Consider the following 25,551-nt stretch of genomic DNA (forward strand, 5'->3'; position numbering starts at 1 on the left):
TGCAAAAGTGTAAGATCTAATTGTTGTCATGTTTGGTTATCTTACAGCCTTATAACCGTGGCTCTCCGTGAGACTCCAAAGGATGGAAAGGGATAACTGTACAGTTACTGTAAGTAAATTCTTATTTTGTTCACTTCTCCGGGCAGACGACAGTCCATAATCGAGCAAATAATAAAGTAGACGATAAATCTGCTGCATTTTTAGATGACAAGGTGGCAAAATGTCCACCCCACTGAGATGGCCCAAAAAAAAAAGTGGCTTTTGCTTCTGAATTAATAATCCACAAACACTATAATAATCAGAATACTGTGTTTAGACTCATGGGGCTACAGAGAACATATTATTGACAAGATTTTTTGGGGCTTGACTTTCCCTTTAAAAACTACTGCCTTTCTTTAAAGGTTATCCAGGATGCAAAATCATAGTTGAAATTTGTTTCCAAAGCTCAAAAAGGATAAGCCATGAAGATAGCGCACGGATTGATGTTTTCCAGGAGCTTTCAAAAAGTTGTTGCATTTGATGTTTTAGCTAGGTCAAACTGGGGTGAAGGCAACATTCTGGTCTGAAATCACTCGCATTCCTCCAAACTCTTTTCCCTCCCCCCTTTGGGAGCGTTTCATCTCCACTGATGTAATGTGTTCAAGCTTCTCTTCTTCTTTCATTTTTTTTTTCCTTGGGAATTGATGGAATCTGTCCTGCCGGATGTTACAGCTTCTCCATCATTACCCCCCCAAATCACCTTGGCCAAGCAGACAATCAACCCCATTGTATATTAACAGTAGGCTTGACGGTGGACCCAGCGGAATCGTATCATCAGATCCGCGAAAGCCGGCGATGATGATGACTAATGTCTTATTAAGGGAGCGCAAGAAATGCTCCAAATCGTTTCAATCCGCATTGCGTGTATTACCACTTCCTCAAAAGTGATGTTCCTGCGCGGAATTGGGTCCATCTGCTGGGATGAATGTCAACTTAGTTTCAAGCTGAGAGCTCACTACACCTCTAGTGTGACTACAACGATTTCTCTTTTTACTGCATATGTTTTTCGAAGGCCATCCTCTGTGCCAAATTTGGAAAGGGGTACTTTATATTTGTAAAAAAACAAAACAAAATATGAATGCAATAGGTTCCATAACATCGACTAAAGACTCGTTCCATCATCCTCAATCTACTGCAGGCTCATTTTAATCTGCAGATGCAGGCGCCCAATTTTGTGTTTATTAGTCCCTGTTAATATGTACATTTCAAATGACAGATATCCAATATGGCTCTATTTACAACGACATAAAAATTGATAATTTTACACAAATGGGGATACAAGCACCTCTGGGAGGACTTCAAGGCACATCCAGGGGTACCGGAGTTTTTAAACAAAGAATTTTGCAGGTATCAGCAAATCTTATCAAATGTACATCTTCTTTTCTAACTAAGAGCAAATTAATTGGAAAATGAAGCAACTTTTTATGAAATTCTTTCATGGTGACGGTATACGCCTTTAATTTGTTGAGGTTATATGGGTGCGCATTGCCATTAGTAACACAATTATCCTGTAGACGAGTCAGAAAAAAAACAGTCAGATTACACGATTTCTCTGAGGTATCTTTAGAATTCCAAGTATGCCGAGAGATACCGCTACAAATGTGGTTCCTAAGTTTTAATTTTTGGAGTTTTTGTTTGTTTTATCATCCAAAAGGCCATATTATTGGGCATCATGAAAACATGGTTAGAAAGAACAAATGGCGCAGCATCTCATGAAGACAAACACTGTAATTATACTTCTACCGCTTTCTCCAATTTCTTCACTTTTCTGCCTGTCCGCATTGACCCATAATGCCAACATTCTTTTGAGAAAACCACAGGACTCCCAAACCATTGAGTTGAAGGGGACACAAACAAATCACAGAGTCAATCCAGAACAACAATATATATATATAACAATATATATATAACAACAATCGTATAGTAAGTCAATTCTGGGAATGATTACGTTTGTTTGCCAATCGGGATAATATCACAACCATAGGAGCCATTTATATTAGCATGCCCGAATAACGAGGCATCTAAATCTAAATGCTCGATGCAATCAGTCCGATTCGTGGACCTGCCAACTTCACCCAGACTCTCAGTTAAGAGGATGTATGACCAACCCGGAGCTGTTCATTATGTTTTTTTGTTTGTTTTTTGTTTTTTTTGCTGGAGTGCGTTCTAAGAGTTATGACATTGTTTGTCTGGCATGTAACCCCACCGAGGTGTCGAGGTGAAAGCCTCAATCACTTTTTTGCCCATGCTACTAGTCATGTGAGAGCAATCTCGCTTTTGCCTCAATTGCTTTGTCCCATGCTAACATCTTTTTTTGTTGTTGTTGTTTCATCTGTCCAAAAGGTTTGCTACCAGAATCTTAGTTACTTGTCAGCTATTGACGCGTTCATAAAACAAGTATGCGATATAGATGCGTTTTCACTTGCTTAGATTATAATTCCGCTCAAGCATCTCAAAGCGTCGCAGGTTCCACCACGGATTAACTGCGCCGCGATGGCGAGAAGAGTCTCCGCGCCCGTCGCGGCGATGAAGCCATAAGACCAAATTCCCCAAACGTGATGTGATGCGCCGTGACAGCGCGATGCACAATAACTGCGCGCAGAGACACGCAATGTGCTCTCGTTGCCTTAACATGTAACGTGAGGGACGCAGCAAATAAGCACACTTAGATTTGTTTTACCGTGTAGGTCTAAGCGCACAATTCCGATTGATTGTGCATATCCGATTTTGTTTTTTTGCTGTTTTTATGTCCATTTCAAGCATCCTATATGGCAGTGGTTCTTGCGCTTTTTGATATAGATAGATATGGATTCTCAGATTTTATTTCTATGCCAGCCACAAACCCGTAACCAGCACAAAGCGTTTTTGAATTAACAACAAAAAAAAAGGCTTAAAGCTGAGTACATGCCATTCGTGTCAGATTTATGTATTTAAAATTAGGGAGTATTTATACTGGTAATTCTTCGGAAAAGTACTTACTGTATTTTTCGGACTATAAGACATACTGCTTTACAAGCTGTAGCAGCAAAAAAACAACAGTTTTTTTGTCACTGATAAGAGGCACTGGACTGTAAACCACTGGATGTAACATCGGATATTTACACGAAAAAATTGTATGTGACAGTTTGAAATATTTAGATTTTTTTTTTTTAATTGCCTGCTTACAACAACATCCTATTTTCATCACCACTGAACATACCTGTATGTTTGGCACCAACTTATTTATGAAAAAATTGATGGATATTTACAACATACCGTATTTTCCGCACTATAAGGCGCACCGGATTATAAGGCGCACCCTCAATTAATGACATATTTTAAAACGTTTCAATCACAAAATAGTAATACTCAAAGTAATAACAATAATAACTCAATAACTCTAAAATCTCAATAGCATAACTCAATGTCAATATGACTAACCTTGTTCAACTGTAAACACACAAAAGAAACAGGTAAACCTTACTTTACATTTAATATTGATCCATATATAAGGCGCACCTGATTATAAGACGCACCATCACCTTTTTCAAAAAATTAAGGCTTTTGGGTGTGCCTTACAGTGCAGAAAATACGGTACATAATTTTTTTCATGGGTTAGGATTAGGGTTACTTGCTGAGCAAAGGTATTGACACATCTTTTTTGTTTTTTTTCATAGTTGTTCTAAAAATTGACACTTTGAACACACACTGTCCACAAATCTGCTTTACCAGTGGATTTTCTTCTTGTGGCTAGCCAAAGGGGGAAAAAAAAACTGCAGATAAGACGCACTGGACTGTAAGCCGCAGGGCTCAAATCATGAGAAAAAAATTGTGGTTTATAATCCGAAAAATACGGCTTATAACTGCGAAACTTTGTCCATCCATCGGGCAGAACATATAAATGACCATCTATTAAATGGCCAAAGTATAGCATTGACATAGTTGTCATCTTTTTATGCCAGTATTGTTTTGTGGTATTGCGTGACATTTTCGGAACTTAAAATACGCCTCCTGGGAATGACATACCTGTAGATGATGCAAGCGCAGTCCCTGCAGGTCCCGCAGTTCTCAATGTCCTGACCGGTTCGGTATGAATGTCTTCTGTGGAAAAGCATTGAGATGACATATCATGGGGAAAAGGCGGAGCGTGTGCGGTTGAGAAATTGTGCGCAAACATGTGTGTTTCTCAGTGAATGAACGAGCATGTGCGCCTTTGAGTGTGTAAGCGCGCATACGCATTTCTGTCTCTCCTGAGCGTACACAAAAAAATCTCAATCCCCTGATCATTTTTTAATGAACGCTACTCAGTCCTAGCAAACCTCCTCCCCTTCCTCCTCCAAATGGCTGTTACGTAACTCATGAGTCACTACATCACTCCGGGCATAAAATAATGCTTATGAGGTAAAAGTCAAGTCTGCGTGCATCAGAGCAAGGCTCATCACCGCGTTCCTATGCTAGAGAACGCAAAAAAAAACGGCGAGGAGACGCCAAAGTGCGCGATTGGGATTACACGCCTCATACGCCATCTATATCTCTCAGCGTGTTGCGTCGATAAGGCGTGAGAGATGACTAAGAAGCTTAGAGTAGATTAATTAAACGATGATGATAGTTTAACGACATCCCAAACTGCCGACCGGTTGGAGATGCAGATTTTTGCATGTCCGGCCGTCACCGATGCGTGGTGAATTCTTCTGCGGTTTGACTGACATGTGTGCTTGTCAAAATAACTACAGATGCTCCCTCCTCCCCAAGCCTCCGTGCCTCCTGCCTGGCGATATTTCATGTTCCTCCTCTTGATGCTCAATCTGCTCCGCCGCCGTGTTTGCCTTCGGGGGCACGCCAGGCTTACATTGTGCTCGGTAAAAGTTGGCTGGGATATAAATAGGTGAGCGAGATGGCAGCAGAGCTTAGGCACAACAGATGTCTATGGAAAGCTGTCAGAGCGTCTTTTGCATATCCAGATTAAGGTCTCTGTTCTAGAATGCTTTATCTTCACGAGTAAGACAATGTAGGGGAAAAGTGCATTCAATCTATTACTCATCAACTTATCGGTTATCCAATTAATCGACATTTTGTGTCAATTTGTCGCTGTGAATTTGAAATAGGCTCCTGTTTGTGAATATTGAACTAAATTAATCCTAATACACACTCTTTGCAAACTATACACATTGCATTTTTTTCTGTTTTTTTGTAAATGCTTTTTAGTTATTTATGAATATTTTTTACTTCAGTCTCTCAAATTGTTCTGTGGCATCAGGTCTACCCATACATATGTAGGTTCTATTTATTAACACCCACAAAAATTGAAAAGTGGTATGGTCTGTCTTTGTAGCCTGTGAAGTGACCATAACACGTTAAGACATAGCCATTAATTGGTCTCTACTGCCACCTACTGTCTTGAGGTGAAACACAAGTCAACAATTTTCTGTTTGCTGACATAATTTGACCGCCGCTCAGCGGAATGTAGTAAAAATCGCAGGAAAATTAATGTCATGAATGCTACTCAAATGCTTCACAAAAATTGTAATTGTAATGGTTTTAAATGGTCCAAAATTTGGACAATGATTATTTTTGTACACAAAATTTTGCACGTCCCGCTGTAATCACATAGAAATGCCAGAAGTGTTGCATTTTGAAATTTGACACGTTTTAATCCCCATTTAATTCCCATTTTTCATAATTTCATAATTTGCAACATAATACCGCAAAAGTTAAAACTTTGAAAATAGGTTACATCAATTAATTGACAATCAACCGATTTATTAAAATCATCTTTTGTTGAAGTCCTTATTCAGTCCAGTAGTAAACTATGTACCTACAGAATTTTACCATTATCTAGAAGAACATGTTATCTAATATGCCAAAATTATCCCACTTCTACAACTGATTCACCGCACTAATACAATGACTAGGATGTACTAGTAGAATGACTACTAGTTTACTAGTAGAATGACTACATTTATGCAGGAGCTCAGCGGACTATGTAAGGACAAAGTCACAGTTCTAGCAGTAACTGCAGTAACTGAACGACTGTCCCTTACGAAAACAATTTTGTCATGATTGCTTTCAATGAAAAGGTAATACACGTGAATTCGGTGTTTACTTCAACTACAAGTATGTTTTTTCCACTAAAGACTCAAAAGTTGATGACCATTAGTGGATTTGTCTTCCAGACCGTGAGAAATTAGCTGTCATGGAATAAAACAGCAGGAACTCCGGCGTCACACCGATGTTGACTTTGCACACTAACAGCACTTCATAACTTATATAGTCCTAACGAGTCTTCTTCACGTCGGGCTGCAGACGAGCAGATGGCTCCCTCGCGCAGCACCCGGCCCCGAGCGGAGAGGCCCCTGCTAGCTTGGGTTTACAGCTTCATTAGCCGGAGGCATCCGGCCATCTATTTGCACATTGAAATATGGCTAAGATCCCCGTTTGACCTCAAGCATCAATGCTTAAACCCGGACTAACCCTTGAATTAACCTCCAGTAAAGCAAGCTTTGACATTTTTGATGTTACTCTTATCTCTCTGAAGGATTGTAGACAACAATCCTGGATCATCTATCAAAGCCTCTGTGAAAATCTGATAATATGCCTTTGTTTTAGCCTGTAATGGAGGTTAAAACAGTTAAGTAGATGTCACTATTGTTTCATCATCTAGTCTGATTGAAATCTCTCGCCATGTTAAAATAAATGATGGTGTTTTTACTGCATTCATGATGTTTACTTTAAAGTACATCATTACTAATGATGGCATCATTTATTTCCCAAGTAAAACTTTGGTCTCTGATTCTTAATATATTCATTTGAACCATCCATTTTTCTCTCGCACTTGTCCTGATTATTATGGGGTTTAGGTTAGTCATGCGTGAGCTGGAGCCTATCCCAGGTGTCTTTAGGCAATGGGCGGGATACAACCGAGATTGGAATGGACTGATGAGGCAGATAGTGTTCATTAATTGAAACAAAAGAACCATGCAAGTATGAGGAAATCAAACCACGTTCGAAGGCCGTAGCCCAGATCTGCACTTTGAACCTCAGTTGGGCATGCTACTCACTCGCTCACCATGCTGCCATGTGTTAATATCAAGCACAAAGTCAAAGTTTGCCTCACCCATCGCGCTCAGCTTCCTTCTTCTCCAAATCTTGAATGACATCCAGTAGAATCTTGATGGTATTCTGGCTGGTCTCGAGGACCCCCTCCAGACTGTGGAGATGGTTTTGCAGGCTGCGAATGTCACGCAAAGGCCCGTTGGGACCCAGGAGCTTTTCTGTCACTCGGACCGGGTCCAACTTACACTTGGCCCCAGACACTAACCCTCCCAGGATCTCCTGTACCTGTCTCAATGTGTCAGCTTGGGTTGGAGTCAGGGGCTTCTCCCCTGAAGCGACGCAACTCTTAGCCCCGGAACATCCCTGCTGGTTTGGAGGCAGAGCGTGTTGACTGTTTGGAGCGTTGGCTCCTGCGCAAAGCATTTTGTGTAGTACCCCAAGCTGAGCCTGGGCTGAGCTGAGACAGCTGGGCTTAAAACAGGCCTTGGCTGGAGAGGACGGCTTTTCTTCCTTCATCACACAAACGGGAGGAGTTTTAGCCCTGTGCTTAGGAGAGCTGGCACTCTCGCAGGGTTTCGGCGTGTCCGTGCCTTTCATAGCTTCTTTCTTCTCGTTCTCCTCATCTTTATCCTTCTCGTTGGTCTTGCTCTCTGCCCTGAGCACGGGTGTGCGGACTGCAGTCGTCGGCGGGTCATTTCCTTTTTTACGTGGCGTGTAGGGCGGCGGTGGCGGTGCGGGTGGCGGTAGTCGGATGCCCCTCTTATCCTGAGCATTCAAGGGTGCCTGTGAGGGAGGGGTGTACGGCGGCGCTGCTCGAAAGGAATACAGAGGAACGGCTTTTTTCGGCGTAGCGCAATGATGTGCGTTTGGAAGATTGACCAGTGGCGGTGGAGATGTGCACGCTGTTAGTTGGGACACTTGAGAGGAGTAGGGCGTTATGCCTATGCTGACCGAAGAGGCGTTTTGCAAAGCTTGACATGGAATGTTGCAGTGAGCTACGGTTTGTATGAGTGTTGTACACGAAGGGGTCGCAGGTTGGAGAGGGCCTGCTGCATGGTTTGTGGTGTAGTAAGAAATAGAGGTGCAAGACAAAGCAGCTTGTGTAACGATTGTACATGGTGTTTGATGTGTAGCCAGATGGACATTTGGTAGCTGTGGTTGAGGAGTGGCTTGGTGCATGGAGTCACACGGGGCTCCACCTGGGTTAGTTGCAGGAGTAGGGGTAAAACAGGAGGTGGGGGTAATTGTTGATGTCGTTTTTGGGGCAGGGGAGGTACACTTTGCAGGAGGGCATGCTGGTGCCGCTGGTAATGGAGTGGGCCGCATGAACGGCGCACTGGCAAATGCCGGCGGTGTCACGTGAGTATTATAAGGGATGGGGTGCGTAATTACAGTGGGTGCAGAGCAAGAAACGGGCTGGACTGCTGAGGGAGGTGAGGAGACATTAGCCGGCTCGATTGACGAGGCGCAAAATGGCTCAGTGCATTCTTCAGGGCTCTGTGTTGGTGCGCTTGTAGGAGGCGGTGATTTACAATAAGGCACAGTTATTATTTGTGTGTGGGGAGGGTCCCGCATCTCAGTTGCCGGTACAGGACACTCAACTTGAACTTGTTCTGAGTTTGGTGATTCTAGCAGGGGTGGAGAAGCACAGGGGCTGAATTTTTGTGTCTGGGATGGTTGAGGATCTGGAGGCAAAGGCATAGGAGAGTCTGTTTGTATCTGAGTGGTGCGCTGAGTAATATTTAAAGGGAGGGTCGAATTGGAGTCGCTGTTTTGAATCTGGACTGCCGACTGTTGTTTACCCTCCGTTTGACTTTGTGCAGTGCAATATTTTAAACGGGCGGATGTGCACTCGGTTTGAACTCGCGAAGCGCAAAGTCTGGAGTTTGAATGCGGCAGGGTTGAACTCGGGTTTTCAGTCTGAGTAGGAGTGGTGCAATAGTGCACTTCTTTTCCAGGATCGCTCGTTGTCCTATTCAGACGCTTTCTCCTCCTGACCAACGACGGCGTGACACTGCCCTGTCGCTTGGGGCCGTCCCGGCAGGACGCGATGGAACTGTGGAATGGCTCGGTGCTGTGAAGGACTGAGGGAGGACAACTGTGCCTGGAGTTTTTTGTGACAGTAGCAGGTGATTTAATGTCCGCCTTGGAGGATTTCGACCTCCGTTCAATCACAGTTCGATCGGCTGGCCCCTGAGGACCATTCAGATCTTTACAGCCCGGCAGCGCCACACTGTTGTGTGAAAGGTACTCATCCTGCGAGTCGTGTTCATCATCGCCATCAATGCCCAATGAATCTCCCAGACTGTGGCTGCGGGTGTGCGTAGAGGAGAGAGACTTTTTCAGACATGGCGAGGTCTGGATGGCTGTGCTGGTGCTTGGCTTGCGTGTCATTGGCAAGGTCAGGGAGTTGGTCTGCGGCGGTGCCCAACATCGGCGCGTGGGCCCTGGTGTCAGCGGATGGGGAGGGGCCCTGGCTAAGAAAGCCGCCACGACCTCTATTGTACTAGCCATGTCCCCGCGCACTGCCCCGACCACAGAGGTCTGACCGGGTAGGCTGTCAGTTCGTGGTCCGTCCCTGTCCCCCCACGGTCCCTTCGGGGACCTGCCGCTGTGTTTGCGCAGAGGATGGGGGCTATCGCAGTCTGCCGTCAGCCTCTGGTGGCTGCTGTTCTCGCCCGTGCCACTATTGCCGCTGCTGCTGCTGCCATCCTCCAGGTCTTTAAAGCGGACCTGGTGGGTGCGGTTGCGGCGCCGCCTCAGGCGACTCTCAATGTCCGGCGAGTCACGATTGAGCAGCACCGAACGCACGGTCATTGTTCCGGATTTTTCTGCCAGGGCACTTTTGCCGTTGGTTTGGCCCGTCAGCAAGAGGTTGGGCTCTTTGCTCACCATTGCGCTTTCCTCTCGCTCTCCCGCAACATCCAACAACTCTCCGATGTGACGCGAAAAGGCCCTGGCGTATCAGTGCATCACCAAGGACATTGAATTTCCATTTGCCTCGTTTGAGTTCAATGAAATGTCTGACGGGATAACAACTGTCTGTTTTCGGCTCATGCACAGGTTATCCCTTGTCTTTAATCCAAGGAAAATTCATATTCACAGGTGAAGATGAGAAAAGGTCAACTAGAAGAGAATAAAGTCCTTTATCTTGTACCTGTAGAAAAATAAATACATATATGCAGTATAAATATTCGTCAAACTGCCGCTTGTCCTCTGCTGCTCTCGCTTCCCATTCTTCCGCGAGTAAAATTCCGAGTGAATAAGCAGGGAGGATGCAACCTGTCCTTCAGTTTTGTGTCCATCACTTTGGTTGTTCGACCTCTCCAACTGCGTTGTCCTCCGGGCCAACAGGAGGAAGGACGGCCAAGTTATAGACCGGACCTGCTTGGCTCTCCATCACACCCTGCGTCATTCAGCTTTTGTGGCTCTCACTTCCTTGGTTTTATTGCCCTCCGTCAAAGCTCTTTTCTTCTCTTGGCCCTTCTTTCACCGAGTCATTTCCTCGCGGCTCAATACAGTAGAAACTCCTATTAATAAAAAAAGAGACAAAGAGCGTGGTGTGAGCGACTGTAATTGTTCCCATATTATTGCGTTTCCATTGAAACGCAGCACGCTTCTTCCTCGGCATAATGAAGGAGCGATAAGGTAGGCAGCTATTTTAAAAATGCATGAGAGCAGGGTCAACGCAGAATGGAGAAAGAAGAGATCAATCAGCCGGTGTAATGACAGGGTGGAGGTGGCAAAAGAAAAGGCTCAACAAACACAATAGGGAGAAAAGGAGATTGTAATTAAGGCCCATTCACACGGACTGCGGGCGACACTGTTTATGTATGTGTACTAATGTCACAGCGGCACCACTGACGTGACTCAATGCCGCATGTTGTGACTCTTGTCATATCCTTCACACGCGTGCGTCGTTCGCAATTTCTCCTTTCCGCCATGTTGGGGAGTCAGTGGTGGCGCTTCCGGGCCTCTTGATGATGCGCCATGCTGACACCCTCTCTGATTCATCTGCTCGCCGTGTGACAGTCTGTCCGCCACGCTCGGCAGTGCTCAAGTCACTTTCGGAATCGACGCCGTTTCTGCCGTGGCCCTCATCTACGCAATCTTTCCGTTTTCCTGTCTGTCCCGCTGACGGCGGGAATTGCAAATACTTTGTGAATGCCAGTCGAGTGTGTGTACTCGACAAGTTTTTATTTCCCGGACGCACCTCGTTGCGATGATTGACAACCAATCATTTATCAAATTAATTCCCGATTACTTTTGGTGATTGATAAATACTTGATACCTAAAATTGTCCAAATCCCCCAAATTTCAGCCTCTCGACAGTAAATATGCTTCACCCTTTAGTCCCCCATGAAAGCAGACTGATTATGATGAATAAAAACAAGCAACAAACATTTGCTTTTACTTTGGAAAAACGTGTTCAACAGTTTGCCCATTTTCTGGTATTTAATTGGAAAAACTAGTAACCAAAAAAAAAAAATCTGAATTTGAGGAAAAATCCTACTGTTTTAATGAAGGTATGGGATTTAAAACATGTTTTTTCAAATGTGTTTCATCGATTCATCATTGATAAAATAATCTACCTATCTATCTATCTATCTATCTACCTATATTGCCTACATTTGAAAATGAATATCTGTTTTTTCTACTCCTCACTTTGTTAAAATAATCTTGTTACTTTTTCCAACTTCTTCGGATGACGACCCGCAAACAGAGATCTTGATTGATTGAGATCTTGGGGTATTAAAACGGGGAAAAAAATGCGATAGCGGCGGCATGGAGGAGTGTAAACCGAGGCACATTAACAGCAGCAACACATTTGCCTTATTTAAGAGAATTGTTAGATGTTGTCAGCTCCAAGAATGATTTATGGTGAATGCATTGTCCTTTGTCAGCCAAAAAACGGCCAGCCTCAGCTTGAAAATTTGTATCTGATAAAAAAAGAATACAGGTAAGTTATTTTCTTTTTTTTTTTTTTGTCGGTTGTCATCATCCGCTAGCTTGGCATTCTTTGTTAGTACGTTTACAACGTTAGCAAACAATGCTTTGATAGCATAAAAGCCAGAGCCTGTGCTTGCTAGTTTTTTGTCTTATAAACATAATGAAAGTCAATAAAAGAGGGGAACCTTTTTGCGTGCAAAAAAGTTTTTCCCCCATTGTCAAGTAATCAAAACTGAAGCAACTTGGTTGTAAAAGAAAATGTTTCTGCACTTTTTACTTAAAGGCTGTTTAAATCTAGCGTCCTCGTTTCTTTGGGTATTTCCGGAGCTGTGACATCACAAATGTCAAATGTCTTTTTTCCATTTTTTGTTTAATGAAGGTTTGAGGCTTTTCCATTGAATATTCTGTGTAGTTTATCGGAAATTTTCCATCTATATGGTGCAGCTAGCTTTCTGTTATAAAGTAAATTCTGATACCCCTAGCGGTGGATAGAATAACTATATCCGAAATGACTCAAGCTGTTTGAAAACACTGTCATTGCGTAATCAAAACCTAGTTTTTAATCAAACTATAATTGACAACTTTGTAGAAATAGCATATATTACAAAACATATTTCTGAAAATATGGATTTGAACAGACTCTATGAAACTCCCTGTGCTCTAATAAAAGGAGTCAATTCAGCGCTTCTACTTTTACCAGCTTAATTTTTACATCTGCGCTTATACTTAAGTACAGCTTGTGAGTACTTTAGCCACCTGTGCCAACCACTAACCTCTCCGAAACTGACAGGCTAATTCTCCGCTCTCCTCCCCTTTTTAGTCTGCAGGTGGGGTAATTAGTGACGCCTTCGCAGCTTCCAGGTCATTGTGAGAGCGAGAGAGGAAGCGACGCCCGAGGGCCTGACACTTTTATTTACGCTTCTCTCTTTCCCGCCGCACCTCGCAAAGGGGAGCATCTTTGTCACATCCGCGAAAAAGCACACTTATTGGGATTAACAATGATTAAAGACGCAGCCTCCGGGCCAAATATAATGCGCGCACACTCGTTTACACTAATGGATTTAGGGATGAATGATGGGGATTCCTGTTTATTTTATGTTCTTATCACTGATGAGCCGCTTATGATGATTCACCTAGAGTACTAAATCATCCCCGGGTACAAGGACGAGGGTATACGAGGAACGCATACTTAGCGAGGTTAACCTACCTGCTTGGGAGCAACAACAGCAATTTCACAGCAATGGCGGTCATTTGGTCTCAGAATAGCGTCATTGCCATCATGTTGATGGCATGATACGGGAATACCGCCTTTATCATTGCCATGGCGACCCCGCATCACCTACTTTAATGGGCCGTAATATTGGCGAAGCTGCAGGATGTGATTCTCGTGTTGCGCTAGCGTCGCTGCAGCGTTTGATTTTATAGCTGTGAGCAGTGCTTGCGCAAACTTCCAATCTGAAGACGCTTTAATTGGCCTGGCTTCTGTGGCTTGTACCGCGTAACAAGGACACGGCTAACACCAAGTACACACATGACACGCTTGACCATCTGCCAACCGATAAGCAGAGTCTTGTCCGCCAAATCGGAATAGTTTGTACATCTCTGTCTTGGATAGTGAGGGATTGCAATTTTTATTGGAATTAGTAGCAGTATAAAACAGTTAATGACGATAATTATAGAACAACAGATTCTACATGTGATTGATATCAGTGTTTCTCAACCTTTTTTCAGTCATACACCCCCTGTGTAATTCATTTTTTTTCAAAACCCCTCGAACCAGCACTGAGGGGCACAAACGAGACATGTCATCCATGTCTAACCCCCGAAAATATGTCGTGTAACAGTTTCAGTTTTATATTTTGCTCGTATCGCAGGAATATGATCAGTGATCCGCATCGTACTAAAACTTAACAAAATAAAGGCATGCAACATCTTGCAAAGGAGCCGCTGTAACAGAATTTAGCATTGATGTACTTCATGTTCCAATTAACTTGCTGTTATTTTGAAAAGAAAACATTCTGCATTTGTCATAGTTCAAAAAACTGATAGGTTGATAGCACTACACCCTGTGAGCCGAAGAATGGACATGAGTAGTAGCAAATCGAATAGGACAGGATGGGACAGATCTGTGTCACCAATTTTATTTTGAAAACAATGTGTCACTTGAGCCTCGCTACGCAAGTCAAAATGCGCGTCTTGATCACGTAATATAATGGCTAAAAAAGCAAGATGATTAGACGGACGAGGAGCTTTCCAAAAATGTATAGAATTGTATTTCGCTTCAAAACTATTTACATGATTTTGTTATTTTTGTAATATTGTAAGATGCCACAAGGTGGTACCAGAGCTCTGCCTTTTAGGGAAGTATAAATTAATGTCAAGGTCTAAATTCAACATTGTTTGTCTGGGAGGAGCTAAGTTTAGCCTGGGTTGTTGGAAGTTTTTTTTTGTAAAATGAGTTGAAAATCATATTTAAGTGTTCTGGGATCATAACTTGTCCTTTTATTTACTACTATCTCGTAAGAATTAGTTTGGGTTTGCTGTATTTATGAGTTTATTAACTGAGTGTGTGTGTGTAAGTTCCAACTCTGGTACAAATCTTTGTTTGTTACCGCTGAAAGAACGAAATTTTGTCTATAACCAAGGTCTCCTAGTAAAAAAAAAAAAAAAAAGTTTTACCTCCCTGTAGGGGTAGCTTGGCAAACCCAATTATTTGTGCCTGCTGCTTTAATAGACAGTCTCCCGACCTTGGATTTTCTACTTTAATCTTTCTTGGCTTCAACCATGTTGCCGTCCTTCTGATTTTTCATTATTATCTCATATCTCTCAAGTTGTCCCGTGTTCTTGGAAGGAAAAAAAAAAAAAAATCCGTTTCAACCTTCACCCTGACAAATTTGCCTCGGAGCCTCCATCCCGCCAGTCACACGGCCATTCCCCTTACTCATTCCCGACGGTGTCATCCCCATCTTCTCCTTTCTATCTCTCCTCAATCTTCTTATCAGCCGCGCCACTTGTATCACTCTCGCTCCCGCCGATGCTACAACGCAATTTCACATGACCCCCCCCCCCCTCCCCACACGCCATTACTACCTCCCGCTCCCACCTCTGCGCATTTCCTTCCCTCGCAGTCTGCAAAGCACCCTCCAGATCAAAAAATTTACGCTGACAATTTAATGAATGTGGACCCCGTTAATGGCACCTAGGCTGGCTCCCGCGGCCGAGGCCAGCCCTTCCCTACATGTGACATTTTCATGTTGAGGTTTATTGGCAGACTGGAGATAAATCACCGGGCGGGAGGAAGAAGGTGTGCAAGCGCATAATGCCACAGTTGGGCTCATAACTCTCCCAGGTTATTATTTAAGCTTCGCCACAGCCTGCTCGCCTGCTGCTTACCACTCACAGGAGGCTCTTCTGTCACCATCCCTACTACCGATGCTATGAGGTCATGTCTCATTTCCCTCAAAGACTCATCTTCTGCATTTAAAGTGACAGCGGATGAACGATTGGGAATTGGGCAACTTTCCAGGGTTTCTGCAGATCCCTAAAATCCTTTAAAAAAAAAAAAACTTTTCTTTAAACTTGTAAATGCTCCAGTTTCAAGGAAAATATCATCCAAGAGTCCACCAAGGACATGCCGAAAATGGGACGCCTTTGTTTTACTACCTCCCAGTCGGATTCTTTTTCATTTTTTTTCCCCCCATTATTCAGTTTTCACAAGCCACAAGTGGTCATCAGTCAGGCTTGTCCGATTAATCAGCCCGCTGCTTTAATCAGGCTGGTAATGATAGCGCTTTTACAATCGGCAAAAATTTGCCAATGTTTAAAAGGTTTTGGGGCATTTCTTCAAACAAAAAAGAAAGTTCAAAATAGTAACAAAAAATATTTACATTTTCAGGTTAACTTTGTTGGAAAGGTAATACCAAATGACGTAAAATGGTTAAATAGTCAATCAACCGGTTAATCGTGATCAGAATTGGTATTCCCGCAAATTACTTTGGGCTGATCATTGACTGTTTGCTTATCAATCACTCAGGTACAGATGGATACGGGCAACTTGGTGAAAACGCAAATTTTACCAGAGAGCAAGAAAATGTTACGGCCACGCTAACCTACGAAGAAACTATGCCAAAGACGGTGAACCTGTGTCGATTCATTTTTCATGCCGTTTTCTCCTAAAATTCCATGATAACGCGAAACACAGACTCTAACGGGATAATAAGCTGCGATAGTTTGCTTTGGGTTTTTCTCAAATGCGCCATGGTGTTCAAAAATTCATAGAAAAAAAGCGAAACGAGATTTTGACTTTGGCTTTTCGGCACATTGTTCCTCTATGTCCAACGAAGAAAAAACGAAAACTGAAAATTACACCGTTTCCTCAATCCATTGGCCCATACTCATATAGTGTACATACAACAACTATTCTTTCATTAGGACAATTAAGAGTATTCAGTGAATATAGTTTAACATGTTAGGCACGCAAATTTTTTAAATACGAAATAAGCTAAAATTACCTTTAATTATCCATCCATCCATCCTTCCATTTCTTTGGCCGTTTATCCTTATGAGGGTTTGCGAGGGTGCTGGAACCTATCCCAGCTCTCTTTGGGCAGTAGGCTGGGTACACCCTGAACTGGTTGCCAGCCAATCACAGGGCACACAAAGACAAACAATCATTTGCACTCACTATAACACCTAAAAACAATTTAGAGTGTCCCCTAAACCTAATATGCATATTTTTGGATTGTGGGAAAAACCCCGTAGAAAACCCACACAGGCACAGGGAGAACATACAAACTCCGCACTGTAAGGTCAGACGTGCTAACCAGTGTGCCACCTTTGATGATATTAGTATCAATGAAGAATGCTATTAATCCAAGTCCAAACCTTTGTCTTTACATCAAAGGTGTTTCACATGAAAGGGAAAGCATAAAAAAAAGACACTAGGGAGCTGAAATTTCACCCAGATGGTGACAGCATGTCAACGTTCAACATGGCACGTCCACTTAGTTATCACACTCCCAGAAATGCGCCATGCCTTGTCTAAAATATGGTGAGAATAATGAGGTAGAAAATGATCTAAAAATGGCCAAAATACTGCCAATGGATACATGTCAATATGTGACATGTAATGTCTTAAAAACTCTTTATACAATCAGAATGTCCTGTCACTGGTGAGTTATTTTTAGAACAGGTCTGTGGACCACTCATGAGTTCCTTAGGGGCTGCCTGATACCCACAGGCGCTACATCAGAGACACATGTTTGTTTTCTTAGCATGTCGGTCCCGTAAGAACGTATCCACTTTTGAAAAATGATACAACCACACAACAATACTTGAGAGCAAATGATTTTGCCGACTCCCAATTTGAGAATCGCCGTTTAAGCTAACGCGAGTAACACGTCTGCGGCCTACATGTTTTGCGCAGGTCAGAAGGTGCCTTTGCTGCGTTAAAACGTCAACAACAAAAAAACGTCTTATCGTATCGTCTGGCCTTGCGCTGATTTGCCAGACAGCGCCGAGATTCGGAGGAGGCGGCAGCTAGCGGAAGAGGAAGGAGGTAGACGCGCGCGGTTATATTTAGTGACGTTGCGAGACCAAACCGAGAGAAGTTCGACCAAGTGTGATGGAGGAGGCGGTAAAAGACAAGGCGACTGGGGGAGGGTAGGGGGGGGCGCAAGAGGAAATGTCACGGCTCGGGTTCAGCGGAGTGTTAAATCAGGAGCATCAGCGTGTCAGGGCGTTTAAGGAGGAACTGGAGAGGAACTAGAAAAAGCTATATGATCTGTGATGGGCCCGGCAAACGCGCTGCCGTCGCAGGAATTTACAACCGCGACGCACGCCGAGCCTTTGCGTGGTTGGGCATGCGCTTGCAGATTGTTATTTTGTCAGCTCAGCATTGTCAAGCCTCACGGGGGAGGTGGGCTTGTTTTATTTGACAACCGGCAACGACATTGTAATGCAAAATCCCGCAAAGGGAACCAAAGTCATTCCGTTTGCTACTTCGAATTTATTACGTAATCATGCTTGCGTCTCAAACTCATATTTGCTCATTGAAATGAATGGAATTGTCATTCGTCATTTTTTTTCTGGCATCCCCACAAATAAAAAACGCCTGAAAGAGAACTCTGTTTTGAAGAATATACGTAATTCCCTGAAATATAACACACAGCTGTGTAAAAGGCACCTGATTTGGGCGTCAAATTCTGGTATTTTCTATGTTACCGTGTATAAGACGCACCAACATTTTGGCAACGTGTAAAAACTATAGCAAAACTAAATCAATCTCATCTTCCTAAATTCATATTTCCTTGCGTCACGAAGTTATAGATTTCGTGCGGGTTAAGTGTGATTCAGATTTCGCACATTGTCAGTTGTGTAGCATCTGTGTTCCACGAAGTTTATGATTGTGTGTATATGCCAAAAGACCGCAATTAATAAACGAGTCAGATGCACCCGGTGCACTCTTAATTGAATCGTTGGAAGACATCATTACCTTAAGATGATCCTCTCCGTTTTAGTAATATTCCTGTGTGTGAACAAGGATGGACTCGGACGTTGGTTCAGCCTGCTCGCTTCTTTTATTGACAATATTGCCGTAACAACCTCAGCTTACACAAGCTGCTATTAGCCAACTGACTTTTGCCCTCTAGCTCGTCATGTTACGGTAATTATTGTAAGTAAGAATACGGCCGATATGAAAACGCACATCTGTGCGTCAAAACTTGACATGTGGCTGACGGATCAATCTTCCTCGAATGGTGTCGGAAAAAAAAAAAAAATTACATTTTTAAGTTACCTTTCATAAAACACGTGTAAAATACTTTGGTTGTGTGCGAGTCACAAAACAACAACTAAAACTACTTGTTTTACTACTTGGCAGCCCTCCTCTTAATGCTAAGCTAATCAAGCACTGTATTAGTGTAAATATTTTTCCATCAAAAATACATTTTCATTGTATTTGTCCATGTTTTCAATAAAGGGAAGAACCGCCGAGATGTTTCAGATGCCACGAATCAAAATACATTCATTTCAATGTCACTGTTGTGCAGAAAAAACATCTTTTCACAAAAAGTACATTTCTGTCCTTTTGTCCAAAATTGCTTAGTGTCACTCAAATGACCTATTTTCAAACAGCAATTACCAAATAACAGTAGGAGGTAGAATGATACTTTTTCCTCAAGGTAAAGAATGAAATCCAATCTTTCATATGGTACCACCTATGTGTACATAGATATACCACACAAAGTTTTCTCGACCTTGAAAGTTCCGTCAAAGTGCTCCAAATCGGCCGGTATTCTGCGGTTGGCTTTTGGGATAACACTTGGCACTGAAAGAGTTAATAACATTAATAACTTCATTCTGAATTCACCAACCATTGATTGATCCTTCTTTAGCTAAACAAAAATATGACGTCGCTGGGATTGTTAGATAAGGAGGCGCGGCTTATGACAATAGACGCCTGTCGGGTTTTGTTTCTCCTCGACAGTAACAAGCCCAGGGAAAGTTATCGAAAGGAGATAGCAACATAGCGGAGCATTTAGCTGCTGAAAAAGCCAAATGTTTCCCCCGGGCTACTCATGGAGAGAAAAACAGAAGCGTAAGGAAAGTGATAATTGGAGCACTCCGGGTGAATGCTAATGACGCCGCGTGTCTTCCGCGCGTCTGTATGGGCAAATGTTTGAGAGCTCAACTTTGGCTTTGAACATAACGGCGGATAAAAATCATTAGATGTTTCACACGCGCGTTGTTTTGCAGCCAAGGAGTTCAAATAGCATTTTAATTTGGAATCCTGCAAATAATGGATATCTGGAAGGCACGACGGCAATTTGGCTGAAGAGGTTCCGACGCCTTTGTAGCGTTTCCGCGCGCGCCGCTTGTTTATCTTGCCTCGCTGGCAAACAATGTTTCGTCTTTGCATTTTAAGATGAGTATTTGTGTTCATTTGCCTCGCCATGTGAAATAACAGAGGGTCGCTTGAGTGACAGTTCTAATCACGCCGCTTTTCCCCAAGGAAGTCCGGATGGCTTCCAACTTTTTCCGGGGATGCGAGCGCCAGCATAGATTTGTCCCATCTGCCCGTCATGGACCAACAATGGCGTATTTGATAGGAAAATTCCTTCCTAAGTGGCCTAATAGATTGCGACCAGCACACTTTGACAGCACGAGTCAACGTTCGCGCCAAGGAAATTCAAAGTAAGCGCAATCATTTGATCCTTACTCGATTAATTGTTCATTTGTTCTGTTGTTTTTCAAGGAGAGCTCCCACGCCGTTTGTATTTTTAGCTCTGAGTACGCTGTGCAGGTTGTGACCCTTGAGGCCCTCGTCCAAACGGCCAGATCAGTAACATATCTTTGTAAGCACCATGTTAGCTGCCATTTTAAAAATAAAATACAGTAGCCTTTTAAAAATCGATTAATGCAAAAAAAACGTATTTATACTCAACCAGTGTGCAGTATCGTGTCCATTTTTTACTCGCAATATTTTAGCCAAGGGATTGCACATCCGAAGAAGTGTGATAACTAAGTTTGTTGTGCCATTTCAAACTTTAACATGATGTCATCATCTGGGTTAAATTTCAGCACCCCAAACTCTTCTTTTAATGGTTTCCCATTGATGTAAAGATTAAAGAATTGGACAAAATACTGCACAAAGGTTAAGTACTAAAAGGAAAGTAATTGATTGATTTAGAAATCAAAGTAATTGTTTGTCCTAAAGTACTCAGTAGTTACTTTCGGAATTAAAGTATACCTAAAGTACCGGTAATCATTTCCTTTCGATCCTTAAGTACCACTAGGTATTAAATTTCAAAATAAATAGATAAAATAATCAATTCTTTCAGTATGTCAATACAACTAAAGTACTTGAATAAATAATGCATGTATAAAGTATTTCTTAAGTACTTAATTTATTTACTACCAGCCAGTTTTACCCTCTTGAAAAAGAGGGCAAAAAATATATCATGTACGAATGACGTGAAATTTTTTTTACTAAATTTGTAAAACCAGAAGCTAGATTGTGTAAAAAAACGAATGAAATACTTTTGACAGGAAAAGTATATAGTTCTTTTCAAATTAAGAGCTAATCAATTAGAACATGAGGCAACTTATTACTAAATTGTGCAATAGTGTCTCCTATGTAAAACGTTGACTGTCTTTCATTTTGTTATTTTTATTTACAATCTATCTCCTGCAGTTGCTAATATGATATAACATGAGAAACATAGATGGCACAGTGTTTAAAGTCTTTTTTTTTCTTTTTTTTAGTCCAAAATTGCTTTGCGCGAGCTTCTGTCAGAAAACACAATTTAAAGAAAGCTGAATGAGCATTTAAAATCCGTAATTGTAAATTGAAAAATTTCAAAAGGCATAGCTCACTACCACCTAGCATAGCCCGTACACACACACACACACACACTCACAACGGTATTACTATACTAATGGGATTCCCCTCAGTCTGTGTTTTCTCTCCCCTTGCGAAACTTTGCGAACACCCCCCTTTTTAAACACACATGCACGCACACACACGCACACACACGAGGAGTGACATATATGCAAGGGAAGCACAGTGCCGGAATCTGCAAAGCTTGCACCAATGAAAGCATCCCGCTCGTCGGAGCATCCCGTAAAGCTGCACAGTCTCAGAAAATAAGACCCGCATCTGCAATAAAAGTCTGTTATCTCTTGCGCACATGCAAACACGCGCGCGGCAACAAACACAAGGCAGCGGAGCAAGCAGGCTACAAGCACATGACCCCTCTTGTGGGAACCCCCCCCCCCCCCCAAAAATGATACCTCGACGCACGTCAGTGACACTTTTGATTGGAAACATGACGGAGAAAAGCACGCGCGCGTAACAAGGGAGCAAAAGATGCTAATTGTCCAAACGAGAAGCTACTTATAGCAAGCTGGGCTTATTGCCACGGCGATGCCGAACTGAGTCACACGTACCACATTTTTCTCCTCCTCCGGTCCTCGCATCCCTCCGGCGTCGCTCGTTATTCCCGCCGCCGCCTTCTTCCGTCCTCCTCCGGATGTCTCGCGTCTCGTCGTATGTCCCCCGCCCCCCAGCCCTCCCCGCCTCGGTCTCCCCTTCACGTGGGGACCTTGGTGGGCATCCCTGGGAGCTGGCTGCCTGGCGGTCGGAGCGCTGCGAGTGGAAGTGAACGGACAGGAGGGGGAGCAAGACGACAAGAGTGAGCAAACAGGCAGTTATCCTCTCATGTGCTCAGCCTTCCCCCTCCCTCCCTCCTCTCCCGTCCTCCTCCCTCCATCACCAACGCCCCCCCCCCCCCCCCACTTCACATCGCTCCATCCGTCGTGACCTCCTGTCGGGTGTCGCCACGCAAGCCTCCCCTGTGTCCTTTTAAAGCGAGGGGGGGTGGAGTTGAATTAAAAAGCAGAGTATGTTAAACTGCAGCGGGGAGGGAGCAAGTGGGGGGGGGGGGGGTAAAGTGGCGAGGGGGCAGGACATTTGGTTTGGGAGGGAGTGGCGAGGAGGAGCTTGGCAGGACACCAAGGTCAACCGAAGAGGAATGCACAATAGCCCTCAAAAAACAATTACATTTACTCATACTGCGTAGAAAAGCGTTTTTCCGCATTGAAACGAATGGAAGTGGCATCGATGCGTTCCAGTTTTACAAAAATCTTCCTGAAGTAAAAATGAGTATGATTTTGAATGAGAATATAATAGACAATCCAAAGAAATAGCTCATAGCTAATCTTTACTGCCAAACTTTACAGAAAATAAAGTGAAGGGCATGTTGTGTACTTAAAACAACAACAAAGAGTTTGCTTTAAGAATGTCCCATTAGCTAGAATGAATAGTCCACTTATATACCCATTTTCAGCAGTAAAATATGAATAATTTGTCCATAATTAAATAAATATCAGAGAATGACATCACCTGTGCTCAAGGTAACACCCAATCACGGCTCACCTGCTGGTCATGTGATGTTCACAAGCTGATCTTCACCTGAGCCATGAGCACATTACATATTTAGTCGACGGTATTTATTGTACATAAAAGAATGATTGAATCAACAAATGAAGACAAAATAATAGCATCTACTGCTAAATACGACCAAAAAAAACAGATAAGCTTAATCGGTCACAGTTTTATAATACTTGTACTTTGAATAACTGATTCCTGCACACAAACGGTGAAGCAACACATGTAGACTTAAAAAAATGTTAACAGGCAAATACAGTATTCTTTATCCTCCAAGAAGACTTAAGAGTCAAAGTAATACCAGAAGAAACAAAACTATACTTCCTCATTTGAATTTGCATGTTTGCGTTGTAGTGCCCCCCGGTGGCCAAGATGTGCAATTTAAAATGAGCTGCACATGAATTCAATTAAGTTCCTTTTTCCAATATTCTTATAGTTTACTTTTATTATAAATCATGTCCAATAGTTGATTGCTTCTTTAAAATGTGTCTTTGAAAACTATTTTTTCCCTGTTTAAGTTACAGGAAATTGAATTCAATTTTGCACAGGGGCATGAAGCGGCCAGTAGAGGGGATAGAGGGCGACGTAGATGGGAACAGACAGGTGGGATTATTTTACAGATATCTCCCATATGAGCAGGAGCAGTGCCAGAGAAGCGTGACCAGCAGGATAATAGAGACGTGTTGGGGGGGGGGGGGGGGGGGGGGGCACTCAATAACCAGCCGCATGGAAACATCACTTCAGTGGTTCAGCTTTCATATCAGTTGTTTTGATGTATGCGCCCACGGATGCGAAATGAATGAGTGCTGTGGCAACGTGAACAAAGTTTAGATTAGGGGATGAAGTGAATTTGCTTGTCTGGACTGACTCGTAATGGCCGCTTTACGCCTTTTTGACCGGGCAGACGCCAAGCCTCATTTCATTCAAATCTGTCCTTAGCGCTTTTTGTTGTTTTTTTTTTTGTTTTTTTTTAAACATGACTTCAGAAAGATGGTCGGTTTCTGTTTTCTCTTATATTTGTGTTGTGCCTTCTCTGAACGAAGTGTTTAGTTTGGCGAATAACGAACAGTTCTTTAATTGAGAGGCAAAGTGTTCTAGCTTCAAGCTGTTTTTTTTTTTTTTTTTTTGCAAAATTTGTAATACCAAACAATGCCTAACATAAATTTTCCAGTTTCAAGATGTTTTCTTTTTACAGCGTGCAACACAATAACGGTCTAGTGCAGATGGAAATACAGCTCCTGTTAGCTGCAGAGTATAGCCTTTTTTTGTTTGTTTGTTTGTTTTTTGTGCCGTGTTTACGAACTGTCTGTCTTATCTGCCAATATTTGACCATTCACTTAATTGAAAACAAAAAAATCGCCATAGGCTATTTGAAAGGGCAACCTAATTTCTTCGAATGATTTTATTTCAAACATATTTTGAACATGTTCTGTACATCAAAAAATATAAAGTTTGTACAGACATAATATATACATATACCTTTTATATAACCAGCTAACTATCCTTATACGTATATACTATAAACCAAATTATCACATTACATCACACTATACTATTTATAAATTTATCCCTCGTTATCCTAAGTTTTACGTTCCTCTTCCATTACTTGTTTATATTTTTTTTAATACTGTCTACTGCAGGTTGTTTTTTTTTTAAATGTATCCTGCTAGCTAGCTGCTAAATTCTGCCACAAACAGAACACAGTTGTGTTATTTATATCAAGTCATGACTTTTGTTGTGACATACTTCCAGGAACAACTTCAAAATAAAAGCTTTTTGTGTCAAAATAAGAGCATTCGTGTTCATACATATTTCAGTATGGTAACGTTTATTTTGTTAACGGTTGTTGTATTTTCAGAGCATTCCCATGGGTCCAAACTCACATCAATGGCTAATCTGTCGATTATAGGACAATTTGCATCCAAATTCAAGCGCAAATCGGGAAGTTATGAGAAAAAAACCATTTCCTTGTTTCCCAGTAGCTTTTCGTCAACTTCTTCTTCCTGATATCGCCGTCACCCGAATTGTGCGATGACAACACTCACATAGATGGATAACATCTTCCCCTAAACGCCTCCAGAAGTGAGACATCCTATCCCATTTTTATCAGCCGCGATCACTTATCGCCCCCCCCCACCTCACTGCTACCCCCCCCCCCCTTCCTTCCCCCATCACCGGAATCACATTAATATTCCTGTGTAGATTGTGATTTCATATCTCTTGGGCGTTCCGCATTTACACTTCACTCGCGCCTCATTTTTGGTAATAATCAATTGAGGGAATTTGAGATGCCAAGAAAAAAAAGGGGGGGGGGGGCAGAAGTGCTCGGTGCCTAAATGGCAATCCATTAGGAATATAATGCATATCATTACAAAGACTCACAATCATCAGAATGGGCTTTATTGCTGGGAAATGTGCGCCGATACAAACAAGTCGTTTAATTCAATATGACAGTGTCTAGAGAGAGTAAAATTGTGATCATGAAAGAAAATAGGAATCAAATCCCCGAATAATAAAATGCAATCAGGCGCTAATGTAAAGCAGAACTTGAATTGCAAGCGGGAGCTGTTCCGATGACGTCA

At 42.6% G+C, this 25,551-nt stretch overlaps 1 protein-coding gene across 2 annotated transcripts in view; it reads right to left on the reverse strand.

The window, feature by feature from the left end:
- LOC148411803 (uncharacterized) overlaps window positions 1-22,242 on the reverse strand; it is a 38,185-nt gene extending 15,943 nt beyond the window's left edge. The window contains exons 1-3 of one of the 2 annotated variants that reach the window (XM_088435171.1): window positions 21,970-22,242; window positions 7,133-10,601; window positions 4,045-4,116 (exon numbers count right to left, since the gene is read on the reverse strand). In XM_088435171.1, coding sequence (XP_088291297.1) covers window positions 4,045-4,116; window positions 7,133-9,966 — 2,906 coding nt within the window. In that variant the 5' untranslated portion in view covers window positions 9,967-10,601; window positions 21,970-22,242. Of the gene's footprint in view, window positions 1-4,044; window positions 4,120-7,132; window positions 10,602-21,969 lie in introns of both variants that reach the window. The other variant, XM_088435170.1, reaches the window with a different exon arrangement.
- Window positions 22,243-25,551: the final 3,309 nt, after the last annotated feature.

The sequence above is a fragment of the Hippichthys cyanospilos genome, chromosome 15, assembly GCF_059441005.1.
Source record: "Hippichthys cyanospilos isolate Australia breed blue-spotted pipefish chromosome 15, RoL_Hcya_1.0, whole genome shotgun sequence".
NCBI lineage: Eukaryota > Metazoa > Chordata > Actinopteri > Syngnathiformes > Syngnathidae > Hippichthys > Hippichthys cyanospilos.